The sequence below is a fragment of the Thunnus thynnus genome, chromosome 7, assembly GCF_963924715.1.
Source record: "Thunnus thynnus chromosome 7, fThuThy2.1, whole genome shotgun sequence".
Taxonomy (NCBI): domain Eukaryota; kingdom Metazoa; phylum Chordata; class Actinopteri; order Scombriformes; family Scombridae; genus Thunnus; species Thunnus thynnus.
The window spans coordinates 30,632,622-30,656,148 of NC_089523.1; the positions used below are offsets into that span (position 1 = coordinate 30,632,622).

The 23,527-nt window shown below is 41.4% G+C and overlaps 2 protein-coding genes and 1 long non-coding RNA gene across 5 annotated transcripts; 1 reads left to right on the plus strand and 2 right to left on the minus strand.

Annotated features, from left to right (window-relative positions):
- The first annotated feature begins 567 nt into the window (after positions 1 to 567).
- Positions 568 to 7,774, plus strand: ech1 (enoyl CoA hydratase 1, peroxisomal). 3 transcript variants are annotated; one of them, XM_067595482.1, is made up of 11 exons: positions 589 to 702; positions 799 to 892; positions 2,557 to 2,725; positions 3,093 to 3,181; positions 3,266 to 3,390; positions 3,510 to 3,558; positions 4,640 to 4,704; positions 4,919 to 4,989; positions 5,094 to 5,165; positions 6,656 to 6,806; positions 6,918 to 7,774. In XM_067595482.1, the coding sequence occupies exons 2-11, from the start codon at positions 856 to 858 to the stop codon at positions 7,020 to 7,022; spliced, it is 933 nt and encodes a 310-aa protein (XP_067451583.1). In that variant the 5' UTR covers positions 589 to 702; positions 799 to 855; the 3' UTR covers positions 7,023 to 7,774. The 3 variants fall into 3 exon arrangements, with proteins under 3 accessions (XP_067451584.1, XP_067451583.1, XP_067451585.1); XM_067595483.1 differs by lacking the exon at positions 799 to 892 and having other exon boundaries at positions 568 to 702; XM_067595484.1 differs by lacking the exon at positions 589 to 702 and having other exon boundaries at positions 883 to 987.
- cep295 (centrosomal protein 295) lies at positions 7,701 to 22,419 on the minus strand. Its single transcript, XM_067595481.1, has 29 exons — positions 22,042 to 22,419; positions 20,864 to 21,064; positions 20,538 to 20,662; positions 20,354 to 20,447; positions 19,524 to 19,637; positions 19,292 to 19,432; positions 18,956 to 19,139; positions 18,507 to 18,686; positions 17,640 to 17,876; positions 17,219 to 17,316; positions 16,220 to 16,417; positions 15,938 to 16,014; positions 14,982 to 15,825; positions 14,524 to 14,707; positions 14,157 to 14,345; positions 13,837 to 14,073; positions 13,609 to 13,706; positions 12,367 to 12,463; positions 11,996 to 12,220; positions 11,603 to 11,751; positions 11,035 to 11,485; positions 10,614 to 10,793; positions 9,892 to 10,445; positions 9,595 to 9,762; positions 9,403 to 9,472; positions 8,860 to 9,204; positions 8,282 to 8,378; positions 7,954 to 8,053; positions 7,701 to 7,831 (listed from the first exon to the last, which is right to left on the minus strand). Exons 1-29 carry the CDS (start codon positions 22,138 to 22,140, stop codon positions 7,793 to 7,795), a joined length of 5,775 nt encoding a protein of 1,924 aa, XP_067451582.1. The 5' UTR covers positions 22,141 to 22,419; the 3' UTR covers positions 7,701 to 7,792.
- On the minus strand, positions 12,689 to 13,598 carry LOC137186498 (uncharacterized). Its single transcript, XR_010929023.1, has 2 exons — positions 13,081 to 13,598; positions 12,689 to 13,013 (listed from the first exon to the last, which is right to left on the minus strand). It is a non-coding gene; the product is annotated as an uncharacterized lncRNA (long non-coding RNA).
- Positions 22,420 to 23,527: the final 1,108 nt, after the last annotated feature.

Below are 23,527 nucleotides of genomic sequence, written 5' to 3' on the forward strand. Positions count from 1 at the left end.
TAGGTTTTTAAGTTAGAACAGAAAGAATTGGAAACAAGCTTACATCATCAGTCTTATAATTATCTAAGCTAAGTTTCATATTCATAAGTGTAAGTTTGCCAACAGAAACCCTCTCTCCACAGTTTTTCATAAAGAATGTGAGCAGTATTTATAGACCATTAAATACTGCACTGAGAAGACGGCTGTAAAAACTGATAACAAATGTCTATATTTAACTTTATTCTGTTGTTTTATTTATTTTATGTATTTATTTTTATTCATTTTTTTAATAATTTCAATAAATTAATTTAATTTTCTCTCTATTTCAGATATGTTGTTGTGGAACGCCCCCCGCTTCAAAAATGTACCTCTTATTCATTCATTTACTCAATAAAGTTTCAAAAAAAAAAAAAAAACTGCCTTATGCTATCGTGACCGATATTTTTTTCCTAGGATGGCGAAGTCACGACCCGCCCTACTCTGCCTCTGATTGGCTTACCCTGACATTCTTACCCTAACCCCAACCAATCTCACTCCTCACGCCTAAATCCAACCAATGAAGGCAACGAGTTCTAGCCAATCAGAAGCAGAGTAGATCGGGTCGTGTCTTCGCCATCCTAGAAATTAAAATATGGCGGCCCGTAAACATGTAGAGCAGCTGCGAGTCCAAACATAGTTATATCAGCTGCAGCGCCCACAGTAAGGAAGTATTTACTTACCCAAGTAAGTATTTACGTACTTATTTACTTAATTTAGTAAAGTGATATGAAGGAGGGCAACACACAGTACTAGAAAACTCGAAATACTTTATACATTTAGGAGTCCGGACTCGAGTACACTGAGACCAGTCAAACAGAGTCCAACGTTCAAAGGGCGATGCTGTCTGTCATTGTCAGGTCAGCTCTCACTAAATGTAAGTGACATCGTTTTGTGTGTTCATTAGCTGTTAGTCGTGTTGTTAATGGAAACGTATTAACCTCACAGTGGGTTGAAAGGCATCTCAAACATGTGAGTGACAATGTTTTGTGTGTTCATTAACTCCAGCTATTCGTCGTGTTATTTGGGTAAAATGTAATAACTACATAGTGAATTGAAAGGCATCTTAAACATGTTTGAGAGACTTTTGAAAATGTCTCCAAGCTCAGAAAGTGATGGATAAGATCAGGGACCCCGTCACCTCGCACAGGGGCTCACATCAGGACCCTGTGTAGCCTCTCTTTGAGGAAGATGATGGATGAAGAAAGGCAAGAAAACGTATTAACTTCATGGTGCACCTGATGTGAGATACATACACATGTTTGTCACGTCGTTAAGCGTGTACTTTGTAGATAAATGTTAATGAAACGGAAGTAAACAAAAGCTTTGAATGGCTATGTAGGTGAAAGGTCACTAGAGCAACATTAGCATTTTATGCAACATGCAAGGTTGTGTTGTCGAGCTCTCTAGATCCGCAACTAACAATTACTTTCATTAACAATTAAAATGCTGATTATTTTTATTATTTAATTGTTTAATCGTTGCCTATAAGATGTCTGAAAACTGAAAAACGCTCCAAAAGCCCAACGTGATGTCATTCAATTGCTTGTTTTCCCAACAAAACCAGTTAATATTTAGTTTATGATCACACAAGACAAAGAAAAGCAGCAAATCCTCACAATTGCAAAGCCAGAAATAGTTGTTGCTCTACAAATACATCTAACATCTCTACTGCTTGACACTAGTGAATGAAATCCTTCTTCCTCTTGTCCTGTGTGACACTTTACTACACTAACTTAAATATATGTATTTTAATTAGAACTGGGCGATATGGACAAAATCAAATATCGCAATATTTTTGACCAACTACCTCGATATCAATATTGTGACAGTATTGTAGGGATGACTGTTGGTGCTTTCACAAAATATTTACACAATGAGATTTTTGATAAATAATCATCAGTAATGTGAATATATTGACTATGTGTGTAAAAGCAAATAATAAAACAGCTATAATTGTCTGAAAATTACATCACTTTACTGTAATACAGCCTTTAAAGTCATAAAAAGACAACACTTATGCCATATCATGATATTACGATATCCAAAATCTAAAATGATATCTAGTCTCGTATCATGATATCGATACAATATTGATATATTGCCCTACGCTAATTTTAATATTGTGTTTCAGGATTGTGTAGTTTCATTGCAGTGCATCATAAAATACCTGGATCAGGGTTATAAATAACAAGTTGTCAATTGTTGGATTACTTGATGTTGTGACATCTTGATGATGTGACATCTTCAGATGTCTTGTTTTATCCAACCAACAGTTAAAAAACCTAAAGACAGTCAGTCACCGATTCCTCATGATTTGCTATTTCTGTTGAAAAAATACCTAAACTGATTAATTTATGATCAAAACAGTATGCAATTAGTTGTTTGACGATTTTCTGACCTCATTTATCCTTCATTTCTCTCTGTTCTTCTTGTATTCTAAACGTTGCACTTCTTACTGTTGATCTCTTGCATTTCATCCTGTTGTCTCTGGATGAACTCATTCTGTTGTTTTATATCAGTCTGTCTTTTCTCTCTCAGACAGGGGGTTGAGGCTCCCCTGCCAGGCTGCGGTCAGGGCCATGTCGTCCTCAGGTGGCCCCACCCCTCCTTACACCACGCTGGCCATCAGTCATCCAGCAGAGTCTGTCACACATGTCGAGCTTCACCGACCTGAGAAACGCAACGCCATGAACAAAGCTTTCTGGAGGCAGGAATCTGTTTTTTTTTTTAGCCATTTAAATTGACATGCAATCATTGGCCCTAGCCATCAAAAACATGCAAAACAAACAAATTAACATGGCTGTGAGTTACATACAGTGCTGACCTGTTTAAAGGACGGGTTCACAATTTTCAATGTGTCTTTAAACAACAGTCAGGTGTCCATATGAACAGTGAAAGAGGTTTTCCTCGCTGTAATGATTCCTTCTGTTCATACAGGATATTAAATGACTGTGTGTCCACACAGTCATTTAAAAGTCGATGTGAAGCTTATATGAGGCTTCAGCAGTCTGAGTTAGTCATATCAAGTGGATATCTGCCAACACTGATAGAAACTTTTGTGTTTTCTCTCCCAGTGAGATGGTGGAGTGCTTTAATGAGATCGCTGGAGACCCAGACTGCAGAGTGGTGGTGGTCTCTGGAGCAGGGAAGATCTTCACAGCTGGTGGGTATCAGACTGTTTACGTTTTTTAAATGAAACAGTTTTCTCAGTAGATTTGTTGTCATCGTGTACCGTGTGACTGTCCAGGTATCGACCTGATGGATATGGCCAGCGAAGTCCTCCAGCCGCAGGGCGACGACACGGCGAGAATTTCCTGGAACCTCAAAAAAACGATCACCAAGTACCAAGAGACATTCTCCGTCATAGAGAAGGTCAGACCTGAAGAGTGTTTATCACACAGACGTGATTATATATCATGACAGTTATGAAAACACTGTGTTGTCAGTGTGTTTTCTTGTGAAATTATAGATTTATTGTTTTCTTCCTGTAGTGTCCAAAGCCTGTTGTGGTGGCCGTCCATGGAGCCTGTGTTGGAGGAGGTAGGACATCAACATCATCATCATCATCATCATCATCATCACATTATTATAGTGCAACCATAAGGTCATATTTTAAATTAGGGGACCAGGGGCCAGATGTATAAACAAGGCCATTTCCCACATAAACTGGTGTTTATAAAAACAAAATGTGCAGCGAAGATGTGCGCTCCTCACGCAGATTTAAGACCAGACGTACACACGTTTTTTTCCAGAGCTGCAAGTTTATGATAAGATGAAGATGAAGATGAAGATGGAAAAATAAGGAAGAGACAGAATCTAAAACATCGTTTAAGATAATTACCAAGTGCACTGACTGTGGGATTTTTACACTTTTTTACACAGCGATCTGTAAAATGCCAATCAAAGGTGCATCTACAAACTTAATATTGATTAATTAGTTTTATGTGATAAATTTTATCATTATTTTAATTAAAATCGTTGCACTGTTAATATTCTCTTTTTTTTAATCCTTAATTGGGACCCAAATCAACAAAAAAGTCTACAAACTAACCGTTGATTACATTTCTGACGTCCATGTGATGAATTAATGATATAGACGGTATAAAAAGCTGCACAGCTGCGCCTAATAACAGCTGTTCTGGCTGTTGGAGAACCTCCCTGACACAACACAGTCATCAAAACTGTAGTTCTGTACTTCCTCTTTCCCGTCTGTTTCATGAACAGCTGTACAGACTGGTGGAGCATGCGGCAAATTGATATGAAAACAGGTGGTTCAAGGCGTCTTCATCCATTTATGGTTGATTGTCAGAGTGGAAATGAGGCTCGTGCACGTGCGGATAGTTCCACAATGACTGAGATTTATAAAACCTTGCGTACACACAGCTCTATAAATCAATGTATGCACACAGTTTTAGTCCTGAATCTACAGTTCTGTGCATCTGGCTCCTGGGTGATACTGGTTGAGGTCGTCTGCAGAAACATTGTTTGTATGGAAACATCAGCTGCTCTTTCATACAGGAGATGTTAAGTCTTGCTCTTCGCTGCAGTTTGTAATCACTCGATGTCACAGTTGATGTTGAAAAGCTTCAGTAAGTTGACTCACTGTTGTTCTCTGTGGAAGGTGTCGACCTGATCACAGCCTGTGACATTCGCCTGTGCACCCAAGACGCCTGGTTCCAGGTTAAGGTACGTACACACCAACCTTCATGCAAGTGTGGTGAGGAAGGTCAAACAGGTAAAAACAATAATATAAAGCATGAATAAACACATTTTATAAGAACAATCATAGTAGACATGATTTGGGAAAAGTGCTTTATTAAAGGATACAGGTGAAACAAATCATGCAGGTCACTGATGCTGTCATATATGATGTCACCACAGTCTCAATCTGTCTTTACAGGAAGTCGATATCGGACTGGCAGCAGATGTTGGAACCCTGCAGAGACTTCCTAAAGTCATCGGCAGCCGCAGGTAAACAGGCTGTTTTAGTAAAGCACTGATGGACTGGAGGTGAGGTTTAATCTTCTGTTTACCGTCTGTGTCGTCATGGAGATTAATGCTCCTGTTTTCTCCAGCCTGGTGAACGAGCTGGCTCTGACCGCCAGGAAGATGTACGCAGATGAGGCCAAGAGCAGCGGACTAGTCAGGTAAATATAACCTGTGTCTCTTTGTTGTCAGCCATATTTACAGTATGAGACATTTATTACGGTAATTTTCTTTGATTAAATAGTGTTGTTTGTATTGGATTGGGATAAAGTTGTTGGCCAGTTTTAATTTAATATTTTTTATTAATTAATATTGCTGAATTGATCAACTCAGCAACACTGGAATTGATGCAGTTTAAGGCTCATAGTCTTTGTAATGGATCACATGTAGGAAAATGTTGTTTTATTTATTTCTGTAGCTAGAGGGGTCAACGTGGGGCCTGCACCGTGGAGCGAGATTAGCTGGCTCATGTTTAACTGGTGTAGATCACCATGGTAACCTGCGCTGCACAGCTAACCTGATCCAGAGCAGGTTCAAATCAAAACCTGTCAGCAGCCCATCTAATAACCAACCAGCCCACTGGAACAAGTGATTCATTATTCTTACAGGATCCTGACAAAAATCCTGAGTTTACATGAAAGTAACGAGCAATATAGACATTTTTACACAACAGTAGAATCACTTTGCCATGATAATTATGTCAGAGATTTAAAAAAAAAAAAAAAAGAAAACATTTGTCCACTCAGGGTTTAAAACAAGGCTTCTCACAGAAACAGTTTATTGTATTAACAACCTAATCAATAGTAATTATATTCAAGTTTTTTTATTCCAGACAAGATTTCTTTGGTATCAGACAGTTTTTGCTCTCTTTCCATCACAGCAGCTCAAGATAACATGAGTTGAACACTGGAAATAAAGTATAGCCACTAAAGAAAAAATAAATACACACAATATTCAGATTGAATTTATCAAGTATTAGTTTCATCTTCTGCAGCCTTTGGTTTAGCAGCAAAAACAGCTTTAATTTACTTTTAACCATTTTTATTTATCGTTTGTCACATTACAGCACAAAGCACCTTAATGTCACAGCAGGAAGTAGATTACCTTACCTTTTAGTATTTGGATATCACTTCTAGTGTTTCTTCTGGTTTAACTGTGATTACTGTATATTGTCACCTTGCTGTTCACTCATGGTTTCACTGATGCTGCAAGTGATCAGCTTGTAACCAACTCGTTCCTTCCGTGAATGTTAATAGCTTGATAGGAAAACCCAGAGTTAACTGAGCCAGTTGATAACTGGTCTTGTGGTACTGGTTAACCAGCATCACCAGTGTTCAGCTCAGTGAACTCAAGTAGCTGAACCTGCTCTGTGATACAGCTGCCTGCTGTTTGCAGCTAAAAACAAGAAAAGTTTATGTTTTTTTCTTGTATCAAAGCCATTAATGATGTAAAACTATACAATTAATAAGTCATCAATGCAGTGAGTGTTTTTCCTCAGAGTTACACTGTTGATCTGTTATCTGGATTTTATGAGCAGCGAGTCTGTTGAAGGGACTAAAAGAATAAAGCTTTACGTTGTGATAGACAGGACTGCAAGTTCAAAGAGCATTAAGTCTGACATTTTGAAATCCTTCACATCTTTCCTCTCCAGCCGCGTGTTTGCAGATAAGGAGGCTCTGATGGCCGGAGCTCTGGAGATGGCCGAGGAGATCGCCGGTCGCAGCCCTGTAGCTGTGCAGGGAACCAAAATCAACCTCATCTACTCCAGAGACCACAGTGTAACAGAGGGACTCGACTACATGGTAACAACCTTTAAAGATTCCTCTGAGCATGTTTTGTCAGCATCACCCTGCTTCAGTTATGCAATTTGTCAACTCTGAGCTTTTTTACTACCTTGTTGATCCTTTTTACAGGCCACGTGGAACATGAGCATGCTTCAAACTCAAGACGTGATGAAATCAGCTCAGGCCTCCATGGAAAAGAAGAGTCCCAAGACGATAACTTTCTCTAAACTCTAAAACCTCACCGAGGCAAAAGCTGCTGTTTAATCCTCCAATGTGGCCTTTTCATGGGAAAGGGGAACCGCATCATGTGACTTTGTTTTTCTACACTGAGCTTCTAAACACCAAAACTTAACAAAATGTGACCATTTGTGGATGATATAATCCAAAGATCTAATATTATTATTATTGTTTTGGGTGGAAATGCCTCAGAAACATTTTGTGATAACGGGAAACTTAACTTTAACCATCTAAACTAAAAAGGAAATAAAAAGTCGTCCATGTGTGGAATCAGAATCATGCTGTAACTTTGTTCAGATTAACATCTTTGCACAGTTGACTGATGATCCCTTATGAACTGTAATAGTAACAGATTTGTCTGAATGTGTTTTATAATCTCACAGTAGCTTCATAAATAGTGTTTTGGCAGCAGGAATGAACTCTTAGAACAGAAGATGATCCAAATCTAAACTCATCTTACTTGCTGTATCCTTCAGTGTAGAACAATGTGTTTAGCTCATTGTTGTTAATTTTACAATATCTGTAAATCACTTGAATGTTTTTATCCATCAAACTCATCTGAATGTTGTAACTGATTTAAAATATCTTGATCTGGCAACATTTTGCCACCAGGTACTTGTTAAGCCACAGGAAGAGATATAATTCAGTCAGAAAAACTTTTGTGCAACAAGTAGCTTCAAATAACTTAATGCTTTATTGACAATTCTACAAATTAACTTAAATTTACAAAAGTTTAAAAAAAACTACAACACATTCAAAGTCGATCGCTACCGAGTCTGCTTGGCACGAAGCTTCTGTAAGGTTTTCTGTGAAGAGAAAAATATTCTTGTATCAACTCAAACTCAGTTCAGGTAGATAGTTTGGTGCAATCTGATTTTAATACGCATAAAACAATTTTCTCAAAACATTCATGATTCAAGTGTTTTACCTGGTGGAATTCTTTGGCCTTCAGTCGGTTTTTGGCGTAAGCTTCCTGTCTGCTGCGGACCTCTTTCTGATGCTTCACCTCCTCCAGCTGCTCATACAGTCTGCAGAAACACATGAACACAAGCACATTATGTCATTTAGATTCAGGGCAAGTAATAAAGTTTTAGGTCTAATCCCTCAAATTATTTATAAGGGAAAAAATGGCTGGATTTTGTTTGGAAATGGGTTAAGAAGATCTACATCTGTCTTGGTGTATTGTAGTAAGATAAGCAGTATTTACCCCTAGTTGACATTGTAGAGGTTAAAAGTTTATAATATTCTAGCAGTACCTCTGAGTTCTCTTGTGCATCTCAGACACATCCCGTCTCCTTTGCTCAGGTGTGCAGATCTTCACTTCATCCACGTTTTTCAGTCTAGAATCACTCACTGATGGAGAAACAGGAAAAACAGACTGTTGTAATTTCTAGGTTAATACCTCTGGTACAGTTGCTGACTGTTTGATGAGGCAGTGATTTATAGCCGATCTTTAAATGAAACTTAGCAGGTTCTTATTTTGCTCAAGAAAAAGGCGTATTACACCCAGTGCAGTGCAGAGCCTCCCACACCTCAAAAAGCTGTTTTTAAACTGATAGAGCTCACAGAGATGTTACTTTAACACAAACCACTGACTGGTTTGTTAATGAATAGTAGCACAAAAGATTAAAGGACTGGGAGGTGAATGGCTGTGTTTTGACACACACCATTTATTCTTAGAAACCTCCATTGTTCTCACCTTATGTGCTGTTACAAATCTTAAAAATTCCATCATGTAAACTAAGCTAAGGGCTCTAACTTCTCACACTCATGATACAAATAGTGTTTGTGTTGCTGTAAGTGATTTGGATCAAATGGTATAACGTTAAGATACCTGGAGGCTTTTTCTGCTTGATGAAGCCGGATTTCTCAACAGTTTCATCTCCAGCCTGCTCAGCCTTTCCTCCCTTTGACTTGGTGTTAGTGTTGAGGTTCTTCTTAAGGTCTTGAGGTTCTGACTTCGTCTTGGCCTTGCAGGTGACCGGTGGAGACTCCTTAGCTTTAGACTGCTCTCCAGTTTCAGCGGGAGCTTGGATCTCGCGTTGAGTCTTGAGAAGAGCCCCTTTGGCCTTGATTTCCTCCACCCTGCGAGATGATCTCTGGAGGAGAGCGCTGCGCTTCTTCTGGTGGACCTCCTGATGGTCTCTGCTTGGACCCCACTGAAACTCCAGGAGCATCGCTGCATGCAGGGAAGGACAACAAGGCTCAAAAGATGCCAAAAATTTGGGATACTGTATATTTCTGTATATTCTTTTGTGTTCCTGATCACATCTATATTTAAAAATCAGGCGCAGGTTTCCCTACAGTTCAGCAGTGACAGCCATACAGCACTACACACATCAGTTAAATACATTTGGTCTAGTTGTTGTGATTTTACCTGGATGTGTTTGGTCTTTGTCCTCTTTTAAAGCAGCTGGAGTCTCCTCAGTTAAAGTGGTTTCTGGCTCCTAGAAGACAAGATTTGATGTCAGAGATTAGAGAGACGACGACTACAGCCGAAGTCAAGTCAAAAAGTCAACAACATGTATAGATGGTCACTTGTAGCACATTTCCATAACTGGACAGTCACCTCTGTCTCTTGGCCCGTCTGCTCCTCCTCCCTCGACTCCTCTACGTGTTTGTCTTCCCACATTCCCTCGTCCTCAGAGACGGTTGTGTCTTTGTCCAGTGTGGTGTCTGTCATGCTCAGTAGTGTTATCTCTGACTGCTCCAGGATCCCCTTCTTACTGGCAGCTTCCTGATAGATGGGGAGAGATGAGTGGAGGACAAAGTTTAAAAAAAATAAAAAACCAGTAAATTCATCTGACTTTCTACTCTATAAATGACTGTATAAGTTTTTGAAACTCTAACAAGAAGACAATTGTACCAATATCTTATCTGAGAGAGGAACATCATTCTTCAGGTTTGAACTCTGCTCAGACTTCAGTTCTCGTGCATGAAGGTCACCAAACGGGACTGAATCTTCGTGCCTTTCAGAAAGGCAGTTTCTGTCTGCCTCTCCTCCCTCTGGCTGCGGCATGTTGAGTGTAGATGTTGCATCACACACGGTTAAATGTGACAGACTCTGAGCCGTTAGCTCCACATCCTGAGCAGTGGGAGACATCATGAGGACAGATTCATGGGGGTGGCACTGGGAGGTGACGAGCTGGGAGAAGGATTCGTGTAAGGCGGTGGATGTTGTCCTGGGCGGATCCTCTGTTCTGAGGCGCTCAGGTGACGGTTCAGACTCAACCGAAGGATTAGTGCGGGTTTCAAAGTCTTCGGAGTGAGTGGAAACGCTGCAGTCCCTGCTCCGTGGCTGTCCTTCAGGAGAGCTTGGCGCGTCGTGTTGTGGCTGGTGAAAGATCATTGAAGGGTCCACCGTTTCATTGTGGGTGACCTCAGCCAGGAGCGAGTGAAATGAGTCAGAGCCTTGAAACACTAAAAAAAAAAAAAAAAAAGACAATTAGGTTTCTAATTAGTAAGACAAATACATGCAAGATAGCTGGCTCAAAAAAACAACAAGACTTTAGATAAACTGTACACATTGTGCATATGATAATATATTCCCTCTAGTAAACCAACATAAGATCTTGGGTAATGTATCACCTTCAGTCCTCTCTGGGCCCAGTTCCATTGGACTGGTCTGGTTCTGCTGTGTCTGGTACTGTGGATGTGGAGTTACATCTGGAACAGAAGCGCTGTGTGACGAGGCTTCAGGAGGCAGCGTTGGGTATGAAGGTACGCTGACATCAGTCGAGACACCGAGATCCACACAGGTTCTTTCACCTGCAAACAGAAGATGAGATGATGAAGTCTTGGAAAAAACAGTGTGTCAGACAAGTGTGTCAAACCTGAGCATAAATGGATAAATAGACACTTTGTGATAACTCTCACAGAAGTCATTACGTATGCTGATATAAACTGGCAGTGCAGGAGAGTTTACTGCACTGAGTTCACTTATTTCTCCTCAAGTTAATCACTATTTTGTCAACTATTAATTTAGAAGGTCACACAACCCTTCTTTTACCTGAACTTCCACTCTGCTGGCCCAAAGTCTCATCCAGCTCCCCAACCAGTGGTCTCATCCGGCTCTCCTCTGCACCCTCGTCCAACCAGGTGGTCGACTGCTCCACCTCCATCTGAGCAATCAGTTCACCCGCATAAAAGTCCTGCCCGCCGCTCAGCCAATGAGAGCTTGACGGATGGGAGAGTCGACCGATCATACGTCTCAGAGTGGAATCCCATCCACCTTGATCCGTGCTTGCTGACGCCGGCGGACCTGGAAACTGACCGATCATGGACGAGTGAGCTGAAGGTTGACTGATCAGTTGCTCCATGGTTGACTCTCTCGGATCAGCAGCGAGGCAGGACGACTGATCTGCTGGCCGGCCAATCAGAGGTCTGAAAGAGTCCTCAGCCAGTGACGGATCCTCGCCTGAGAAGGGCTCCAGGATCGGATTGACTGTATTATCCCATTCCTGTAGGAAAAACAAAACAAGGTTACCACAATAAAAACTCCAGTATCACTTATTAGAACCAATAAAAACTTAAGAACATAATTCTCAAAAGATCAGACTGGATTGTGAGTCACTGACCGGGCCGCTCCTCTCTGCCCCTGCTGTGTCTGAAGGAAGAGACTGACGACCTGTAGATCTTTCATCCTCTTGTCTCCTCTCAGACACTTGAAGCAAAGACTGCTGGGAGACTGAAGAGCTAGGCTCCTCCACAAATGAGCCTTCACTGTCTGAAGATGAAAAAAAAAGAGGAAATAAGACATATTAACCTTAAAGTCAGTCCTCTGGTTTAAAATACATATGTATATAAACAGTTTTGCCTTCAGATGTGGTGTACAAACTAGTTTGCTTCAAGTATAACTGGGCCTGCTCCATCCCAACTTCTAGAAAAGGTGCAATCAATCTTATCACATAACTATTAAGATGATCAGAGGTTCTTAGAGAGAGATAACGTGAGCAGTATGTGTAGTATACCTGCGGTTTTCCCAGCGGTGCTGAGGGAGATGTTTAGCTCCCTTGTGTATCTGTCAATGATGCGCTGGATGCTGCTGTCATTAAACACAGATTCTACAGTCAGAGCAGGACGGCCTGCAGCAGAGCTGTCTTTAATACAGGAGCTTTGACCGGATGGAGAGGAGACGTCGAGTAAATGTGTTTCTCCTCCTTGTTCTACACAACGTCTGTCGTGTGGAGATTCATCTGATGAAGCAGGAGAACAAGAAGAGGTGAACAGATTTAGATGAAGTTAGAAACACAACTAATGTGTTGTCTGTACATAAAGTATGAGTCCTGATCAGATTCAGATTCTCTATTTAATAATGAAGAGTCAGTGAACGGTTACTCACCAGTGTTTAAGTTTTGTTCGGGATCGGTGGTGATGTAGCTGCCAGTGGAGATGGTGGTGGAGGAGAGGCAGTCAGAATCAGGAGGCCTATGTGCAGACTGACGCACGACGAAAGAGGTGGGGAGATAATCATAACATAAACTCATACTCACACAGTTGACACACACACACACTTTCAAGTCATAGCTACAATATGTCCGGCTTCTAGCTACAGTGCATCTCAGATCTTTGCCTTAAAGCAGAATGAAGTTGGAGTCTCTTAGGCACAGAACTCCTGGTCCATCAGGAGTCTGAATGAAAAACACACTCTGGTGTTTTTTAAAAAAAAGGTCTGTATGAGAAATATAAGCTGACAAAACTGAAGTCCCCCCTTCTATTGACCGCTTTTATTTTAAAATTACTCATACTGTCACTTTTTGGTAAATATTTGGAATCTGTGCAGAAATTAAGTTTAATTTTGTATTTGGTTTATGATGATATGGACATACGCACACAGACTCACTGAGCTCAGTTCAAGTGTAGAAACCTTCATGAAACGTATTTTGATAAAATACACTTCAGGTACAGTAATTTCACATCATCGCTCAGTATGCAGAAAAACATTCACACACACACACAAAAACTTGCACTCTCACACACACACATTCACTCCACACAGACAGACAAGCAAGACACACACACACAAGAACTTGCACTCTCACACACACAAATTCACTCTCACACAGACAGACAAGCAAGACACACACACACACACACACACACACACACACACACACACACACACACAGAAAAGAGAGACAGACATAAGAAAAGCTTCTCAAGCATAATCATAGGCTGGGGCAGATACTGCCCAAGTGCTCAGATTTGGCTAATTTTCATCATTGATCCACAACATGTGAACCTCAGAGGATATAAAATAAGCAAAACCTTGTGTCAATATACGATGAAATTCATGTCACCCGTCTGTCTTGAAAAATTTCAGAGTACCATTATCACTGCTGTCTGTATAAGCTAAAAGCATCATTCCAACTGCACAAGAGAAAACTACTATTAAAGTTTCAACATAACAAAAAAAAAAAAAAAAAGATCAGACAGATGCTCCTTTCACAGCATATTGACCAGACGGTTCCTTCCCTTGTAACTTTCTAATCAGCCTCTGGTGCAAAAGTTTTCCACAAGACTGATACACTGGGAAGGAAAGAGCGCATAATATGTTTTGTACATCTTTAACTGGCCTGGTTACCTCTGTGAAGGATCTGTAGCTTGTGATTCCAGGACCAGAGTAATCGGCTCCTCTCCCAGAGTCAGAGGAAATCGGTGAGATGATTCTCCGGAATGAATCTGGAAAACAATATTTCAACTGAGTGGAAATATCTTAATTTTCACCCCTCTTATCTTTATTTAAAAGAACAACCATTTTCTTCCCATCAGCATTCTTCGTCTCACCCCTCTTCAGTTTCCCTCTACATACCAGACTCAGAGGACTCTGGAGATGTTCCTGCCCCCGTCAGCAGCCTCTCTCTCCAGATGAGATGGCTGGATCTTCTTGAGCTTGTCCCGGAGCCGGTTGGTCTTTCAGCAGCCTGCTGCTCGCTGCTGGACACAGAGGGTGTCTGCAAAGTCCTGTCAGAGGCCACAGACGATTCAGATTCCTCCTGCAGAACCCAGTCTGCAGCGTGTGTCAGCGCCTTCACACCGTCTTCCGGGCCTGTAGAGGAGAAACATCAACAATCCAATCAGCTGATATTCCTCTAATTAGTTGATGCATGTTTCTGGGGCTGAGCTGCTGACCTGTGACTTGGCTGATGTTGACTGGGGTCTCCACCTCTTGAATAGCACTGAGCTCATGTTGTTCAGTCACCTCCATGATGCCGAGCCTGACACGGGTCACCGGGGGCTTTGCTGCTCGAGGGGGAGGGAGGAGGAGTCCTGAGGGGAGGACTGAGGTTGGGGCAGGAACACTGCTCTGGGTGATGGGATCTTAATGGAAATTTAAAAAAAGAAAAATGTACTCGATCGTGACTTTATAGTGCATGCCATTTATTGTTTATGAGCTAGAGTGTATCTGGAAATGCGTAAATTCATCCAGTTAATTATGATAACCAGTAGCGAAAGAAACAGCAGGAAGCAAATATCAGCAATCTCACGTGTTAGTTACCTGTCTCACTCCTGCTAGATGGCTGTTGTTGAGGGGAACCATCTCTCTCCTCATGGTTTTCTAGATGTGACAGAGTTCCTCCATTAGACTCCTCTATAGCTCTAAGCAGGGATGCAAGTAATTTGATGCGGGTTTGACCGATGTCCTCTGAAGCCAACACTTCACTGGCGACTTCTGGAGTCGGCTGCAGGAGAGAAAATACAACAGGGAGAGATGATTTTACCCATGTGTTGAAATATTTCAATAAGGGCACTTCAACATACTTGCAATCAAGGAGGCTCAAACATGTCAGCTAAGGGATGATCTTTCCAATTAAACAATGGGACATTTACAGGGATGAAGATTAATTTGCAGTGTTCCTATAAAAACTACTCCTGCTGTTGTATCTTTACTTTTACATAAGACTAAATCCAAACTACTGTACTGTAAAGACCACAACATTAAAATTCCTGACTCACTTGTGCATCAGCACTTATCAGAGCCTCCAACGCCTCCCTTTGCCGCCTCATCTGCTCCATCTCCACTTCCTGTCTTTGCCACTGCTCTTCCTGTCTCTGCCGCTCCCTTTCTTGATGCCTCTGCTGCAGCGCCACCGCCTCCCTCTGCTCCAGCACCTGTCTCTGGATCTCCCGAAGCTCTCGTCTCTGACTCTCCACGTCGTCCTCTCTCAGGGACCCAGTCTGCAGGGAGCCATGCAGTAAAGTCCCAGTGTTCACTCTTGTTTGGCCTGAACTCAAAGGGGCATCATCTGAAACACTCAGACTAACGGCTTGGATGGGATCAGAGGCTGGCTGGAGGTGGGTGCTGGTGGTTGAGTGATGTGTTGTGAACATTTTGTAAGGCAGTGGCTCCGAGGTGACAGAGGAAGGTCTCAATCTCTCTGGCAGGTGCTCCGTTACTCTCTCCATTATGCTGCCAGTCAGCCGTGCGGTGACGTCCTGTATCTGGGTCCTGGAAATGTTTGAAATAAATTCCTCTTCATCTGACAGCAACCTGGAGTCAACACTGAAACTAGAGCCAGGGAGACGGGGAGGTGCAGCCATAAAGTCTGACTCTCTTGTGGGAACTTCCACAGGGGTTTGCAGCTTAGCTGGAATGTGTGAAGGCACTGCAGGAGTTGTAGTGAGTTGCAGAGGAGTTGGAAGACATAGACGATGAGTGTTGTGTAGAGGTGGGTGAATGAGGCCTGGAGGCACGACGGCGTGCTGCAACGATGTGGCGGTCATGTTGTAACGGATTCGTAGAGCTCGCTGGTATTCCTCCAGACGCTGTCGAGCCACTTCCACAGACCTCTGGTGAATTCTAAAATAAAAAAGGTGGTCAAAAGTGTAAAACAGTTGAACTTGACGTGACTGTAGTGAAAGTGGCTGGTTAATCAGTAAAAAGGAGTGTTTCCTTCAGGCTTGTAACAAACCTGTTTTGTTCCAGCAGCCGCTGTTGGTATTCTCTGACCCTTCTGGTGTGGTCATCTTCACTAGCAGGAGGCAACAGCTGTAGAGTGCAGAGGTAACAATCATACATCACTGAAGTAGATACAGTACTATGCTGAACACACTTTACATTGGACATGTTAAAAGATGATCCAGCAGTACACCTAAAAATTGGACTTTAACAGGAATATTAAGACATATTTTTTTCTATTCTGATGTCCATTTTGACATCAAAGTATGAGAGAAGGACAACTGAAATGGTCTACCTCTACATCGTGGGTGACTTCCTGGTCATGGACAGGTACTTCTGGTTGGTTAACAGGCACTTCCTGGGTCACAGCAGCCTTCAGGTCTTCTCTCTCCTGCTGGGCCTCGAGCAGCATCTGCTCCAGTTTAGCCTTTTGTTCCTCGAGCTCCTGGAGCAAGACTATCTGCTGCTGCTTCTGCCTCTCGAGCTCCACTTCCTGGACAAAAGCGTTAAAAAAACAGTCACCACTGCCATCAGATGTTACCGACAAGCTTGATCCTAAACGTGGTTTTCAGCTGAGCTGCAGTGTTGACCTGATTACCTCATGTGAAATAGAGGCATCAGGTGTTTTTAAGATCATGCAATTTGAGACTTTGAGGTTTGACTGAAAAGCAGATGTAGACAAAACATCCTCCAACCGCCATTATGCTCAAATTTGCTTTTCTTTTGATATTTTACAAAACAAAATCCTCTGTCTGTTGGCTCTAAAACAGGAAATCAAGCCACAGTCTGAACTTGTTCAATTCAACAAAGAAGGACAACATGTTCAAACAAAAAAGTTGAGCAGAAGGAAACGTCAAGTCTCCTCTGAAAAGGCATGCCCATCATACACAACACACTCCTGCTTTAGATTGAACTAATTAAGTAATGAGATACACCTGGATCAATCAGTTCTGACCAATCACAGAAACCACATGACACTATCACCAGGCCACCTCTGAATAAAACCATAAACCTGAACATAAAACAGGATTTATTGCAGGGCTGCTGTGCAGGATTGTCAGATAAGTGGAAATGCAAAAAGACAAGCGGCAATATACTGTATAGAGATCTCTGTGAGAGGGAGATGAATATTTACCATTTCAGTCTTAATGGTGTACTGCATGTTTCCAGTAACACAGACTGGTAGCACATACTGCTCCTGTCTACATTTATATTGTCATTCATACTATAGATCAACTGATTTCCTCCTGAGGATCAATAAAGTGTTATCTTATAAATGGGAATCAGGACGAACCCTTTTCTTTCGTTCTTCTTCAAATTCTTGGATTCTGTTGGCGAGAACATCAGGAAGTAGAACATCTGCTGCAGCTGACAGCTCCGTTGTCTCCAAAGCTGGTCAAATTAAATACAAGAAAAACACAGATTATTTATTATCTCACAACAACAAAATATATATTTTTTACTCAGATGTAAATCAGGAAAACAAAACAGGAATATATGTCAAATTTAACACCAAAAAGTGTGAAAAAAACATAACAGCTGATACTGTAGCTGTAAGGCTGCATCAATTTGGCTGCAAAGTTTTTAAAATAGCTGTAAACGTAACATCTTTATACAGCTTTTAAACAAGGGAAAAAAATGATAAAACAAACAGGAAATCAGGGTAAGAAAAGTCAAAGAGTGCTCTGTGTTGTTGACGTCAGTGAGTGACTTACGTGGTGGTGAGCGGGTGGGCTCAGGGAGCTCGACGGGGGTAGTTTTGTCTCTCTCCTCGCTGGTCAGAGAGCCTGTGTCGATGGTCGTGTCCCGCTCTGGGATCTGATCTGTGATGATGGTCAGTGAATCGGCTGCGGGGACGCGGCCGCCGTGGTTAGTCCACTGGTTCCTCTGGTTCCTGATACGATCCAGGAGTTTCCTCAACGCCCGTCTGGGAGCAGGTCTGGAGGGCTCCGCTGCAAGTCAAGAAAAAACACTGAATGCAGCTCTAGTTTGGTAAACGTGAGTTTCAAGAAGATAACACCAAGATTATCCCATAAGACAGTCAGATTGTTTTTTAAAATTAACATTTTGTCAATTTAACTGAAGTTTAAAGTATAAAGCTACCAGAAACCCAAATTACAAGGTAATGACACACTCAAAATATTATTATTGAAAGTTGTCAGTTGTAAAAAATATAGTTATAACTAAAATATTCTTTCACACGTAAAGTGATGTTATCCCAACTGGTTTTTGTGCCTTTTTCAATGAAAGTAAATGTATTCCACTGTCATTGACTTTACATTTATTCCACATCAATGAAAGTATTGATAATTTTGCTTTTAAATTCTTTAAAAAACATGTTTTGTGGTTTTAAAGACATAAATGAGGAATAATATGAAAGCCCCACATCAATACCTTCATCTGGTTTTCTCAGCTTGTCTCTACATCATATATAAATAAAGTTATGTTACTATAAATAAAGCAGCTCAGTGTTTTCACTGTTGAGTGGACTCCAGAGGGTTAACAGATTACACTTGTAAATTGTAACAACCATTGAAAACTAACACATTAAGGTTTTATGTGAATCTGGTGCTTCTCTTCACCTTGAGCAGACATTTCCTGCTCAGTGCTTCCTGCTTCTTGCTCGGCGCCCTGTTGTGTGTTTTCTGCTTCAGGTGTGGCGATTTCGTCCAGTGTGACGTCCAGCTCTTGGTCCTGGCTGCCTGTTGACAGAGCTGGCAGAGGCTCGGGTACCAGCTGGACAACTAGGTCACCTTTAACCCCTGGGATCAGACACAGGAGACGTTTAAAGAGGATCCATTAAAACTGCACTTGTTGTTGCTATCTTTCTTCCACCAAAGCATTGAGGCTATATTACTATTTGATTTGTGGCCATTTTGCAATGTGAAAACACAAGAAAAGTTCAGTACAATGAAGACAGAATGCCACCTTCTGGCTGCTTCAAGACTGTTTGCAAGCAAGACATGATAGTCTTTGTAGCCAATTTTTACAAAATTCATAGCTAAATACTGCAGCACTGAACAGTCCTTACTCCTCTCTCCAGTATACATGTCTTCAAAGGCAAACTCCATCTCCCTCTGGAAGTCGTCCCTCATCTCTTGTCTCTTGTAGAGAGGCTGGAAGATCTGAGGAGGCATCTGTGACACCTGCTGTCTCCTCCTCAGCAGGTCTGTCTGCTGCATGTGCTCCAGTTCAACAAGCAAGCGCTCGCGATCCTGAAAGGAGGCCATCAAACACAAAAACAGAAGGTTTGTATTTCACTGGAGGAACATTTATTGTCTTTTTTAGCAGTGAGAGCACATCACATTAAAGCAAATCATCTGCCAGATACAAATGAACGATTTCAGTGTTTATCTGCAGGTCTTACCTGCATGAGCTGCTCCCTCCTCAGAGCCTGTTTCCCCCTGAGACGAGCCTTCTCCAGCTGCTCCTCTCTCTTCCTCTCTTCATCCCTCTGTAAGTCTTGCAGTCTCCTCACCTCCAGTTCAGCTCCCTCGTGGGCATTAGGCTGTAGTAACATTTACAGATTTGACAACTCTGATAGGAGGAGGGACAAACAAACCACAGGGTCATGTGCATATAATAACTGGAGGGCTTACCTGCTTTGTGTCTTCCTCTCTGTCCACTGTGGTCTCAGGCATGTGGTAATGCGTGGCAGCAAAGGCGCTCACATCAGATTTCTTTACCACATGTGGCTTCCTGGAGTCGATGTTCTGCTTGAACAAGAAAAGACATGGTTACATCCATCCATAACTTCAAATATGCAAATTTGAAAGCTTATATTTTATTTTGTAAATAGGATCTAATCTGGCCAACTGATGCTCTGAAGGACAGTCCTGGTTAAACCCATCATAGCAGACCATCAGGCCATCCTAGCACATGTAGAGAATGGTAGATATTTGCATGTCCAACCCAAAAGGATAACAAATCATACCACTGAATTTACTTGTGGTGTTTACTGAAAAAGCCACTGCTAAGCTCACACTAGTCAATATGGCTTTTTAATTTTGTACTGTAATTTACTATCTGGTCTAATCTGTAAACACAAACATCTACTTCATGTCTGTCTGTCCTGGCAGATGGACCTCTCCTCTGTTGCTCCCCCTGAGGTTTCTTCCATTTTTTCCCCATTAAAGTGTTTTTGTGGGGAGTTTTTCTTTTCCCGAATCGAAGGACTAAGGATAGAGGGTGTTGTATGCTGCACAGATTGAGGCAAATTTGTAATATTGGGCTATAAGAATAAAACTGACTTGACTGTGAATGCACGTTAAGCATTACTGAACCACTGAACACAAACTTAATTCTCTGACACCTTTAGGACAATTAGCCAGACTGATTCTTACCATAAACTAAAATGTGATCTTGCAAAACCAGCTGGCTTGTTTGACTAACTTAGAACCTATTTATACAACTCAACCCCACAAATCACCTGAATGGGGTTTGCAGGAGGTGGTGGGAGGCTCGCAACCTTTGCTGATCTTTCCTTTTCTGCCTGCAGTGCCTTTTTCCTGGCATTGATGGATCTACAGAAAAACAAAAGGAATGCTCTGTTCATTCTGGTGAAATTCTAACATATAAACATCTTTCAAGCAAATGTTTGAGATGCCGCTCACTGGTTTTGCCTCTCATGGTCTTTGAGCCTCTGTGATTTGACCTCCTTCAGGGCTTCTCTATAGCGCTGTTCTGCTTTGGAGTGATTTTCCGCCTCCCTCTGAGCTATGGCTGCCATGTCCGGTTCCTTATGGAAATAAATCAAAATTAGATTCACTGTCTCCAAATTAGAATGACATCTTGAACTCTAACGCAACTAACTCAACAGGGACTAAAATGTACTGTGACAGTTTTATTAACAGGTGTATTGTCTTCATTCAGAGACAAAAACCACAGTTAATGAACACAAGGGACAGCTGCCGTCTTTCTTCTTTTAGATCAATCTTACATTTTCTTTTGCACTTCTGTGTCCCTGGCCAATAAGCTGGAGGCTCTCCTGATATAACCTCTGCAGTGTGTGGAGTTTCTCCCTCTGCTGTCGCTCCCAGTCCTTCCTCAGCTCCTCTTCCAGCTGCTCCATTTCACGCTTTCGTCTCTGCTCAACATCTCGACGGATCTGCAGCGCGATGTACCGCTGCTGCTCCCGCACCTGTGGGTCAGTCAAAAGCCACCAGGTTAGTGGTTGAGCAATATATACACATACTTAGTCTTAAAATAACAACTGAGTTTGAAGACTACCCAAAGGGGTGTTTAATAAAGTGTCTCATTTTAAAATGCATGTCCTGAATGTGTCTAACTAATTGAACCAGGATTGAGCTGTTTCATAACACCGAATGAGAGCTTGTGTGACTTTAGCACGGATCACATCAGTTCACAGTACAAAAAACACATGTACACACATGTAAAGACAAAGAGCAGCAAATAATACAAACATGATATGGAGGGTAAAATATTACAGCAAAAACGAAGTAAACCACTGTTATAAACATAGCAGAAAAGAACTTTTGGAGTCATGTCAGACAAAATATCAGCTCACTATGAGGCTACAGCCAATGATCAAAGTTGATGATTGCACTTATTGTAACCGCAGTGCTTCATAAACCCATATGTTGACTGAACAAAAAGAAAGAAGAACACGATAAGTTCAAACCAGGTCAAAATTTAACATGTACTGCAAATTAACTCATGTTTACAGTGAAATAGTAAAGAGATCTGTTGAGAAAACACTGCTATATTTCAGTCTGGCAGGTGTAGAGAAGCTAACTTTAAGAACCCTTCCGGACATGTTTTTAACAAGTTTTGTGTGTGTAAAATACATTTAATTTGTGTCTGATATAGTTAAACATATTTTTGAGTGAGAGTGGGGGACTTTTATATAAAAACTAGCCTAATCAGGACCAGGTCAGACCTATTTAAACCTTCTTTATCAAACGAATTTCCTGAAAACAAGCCTGAGTCACTGAGATCTGGCTTATCTGGTAATCTTACTTAATGGCAATCCCCTCAGGGTTTATTTTGTTGGAGTATTACTGTAATAAGCTGTCAGTTCATCAGAAACCACGGACACGAAGTGAAGCAGAGACACCACTGAAAGGAGCTTTTTCTGCTATTATCACCCGATATTACCTGCTGTATTCGCAGTTTTCTCCTCCTTTCATGTTCCTCTCGTATCAGCTGAGCCTCTTCGTTTGGGCTCAGTCTTAATTTGGCCACTTTTCTCTTCATTTTTCTTCAAATATGCTTGTGGACATTCTCCACAAGACAATCGCAAGTTAGCAACTCTGCTAGCCGTTCTGGTTAATGTTGGCTAGCTTCACTAACATTGCAACTTAAAGTTACACGGACATTTAAAGGAAACATTTAAAACGTAGAGCAAAGGCGAATTAGTATCGCAAGAGCACAGAAAGTGCCGAAAGGAGACTAAATCAGCCCTGGAAGTTGTGTTTACCATCGTAAAGCCATGCCAACCTGAAAAAAAGAGTGAACGTTATTGTCCTATACGTCACATCCGGTAGTTTAAACTGCCCGCCCTACCCGTCCGGTGTTATGTCGAAGTCTGTTACCCCTCGAATCATGTTCCCGTCGCACCACCTCGTGTTATGGTTAGGTGTGAAGGAGACAACTTGTTGGGGTTAAAGTAAATTTGGGACCAGGTTAAGCACCTCAAAAGATGTGTGGTTGGGGTTAGAGATACTGTTGGTTAAGGTAAATGGGCACATAACGACGGGGAACAGACTTCGACATAACACCGGTACTGATGAAAATCCTTTTTATCGGTTCCTACAGACTAAACAGTGTTCCTACTCACATTATGTGCGTCTAAAAAAACATTTTCCCCACCTAAATGGTATATAAGTAAAAACTATGATTGTAGATGTAGAAGTTAATGTGTTATAAGACCTTATAGCTCTTCTAATACATTCATGATGCATACACACACAACACCGCAGACAGATTTATGCCTGCTGGAGCTCAAGGAGGGAAAGTGGACCTGCTAACAGCATTTTCAGTCCATGTTGCTACTCCCAGTGCACACAGGTATGTGCAGATGGGTCAAAAAAATCCAGAACATCAGATAAGTGGGGTTGCTTTTTCAGTTTCAGACAGGAAAGTTGCTGGAATACTCAGCGGAGATGCTGGCAATAGTATTCTTGGCTCTGCAGTGTGTAGAGGAGAATAAACTAGGACACACTCAATTCTCAAGAGCCTGATATCCTTCAACTCCATCCACCAAGATATTCTTTTCAAAGTATTACAAGTATATTCTAGACTCATTCAACAAGGTATGTCAATTGGGTTTATGTCAAAAATACAGTACATGTAGGTCTGAGCAGAAATGAGGAGGTGGACAGATGAGCAAAACAAGCTTTACATAGAGACACCATAGATTTAAGTCCCATAAAGCAAATCAGGTAATCAAGGTAATAGTTTGGAATAAGTAGAACACCGAAATAAGGTTTCTATACACCTTAAACAACAAAGTCAATACAACAGTAAGAAATATAGTTAGGTCATAGTTACAGCTAGGTCATTTCACCTTCACACTCAGTATAGTAGGAAAGCATCCAACTGATTTATGTTTACTATTACAATCATCGGTTGTACTAAGTAT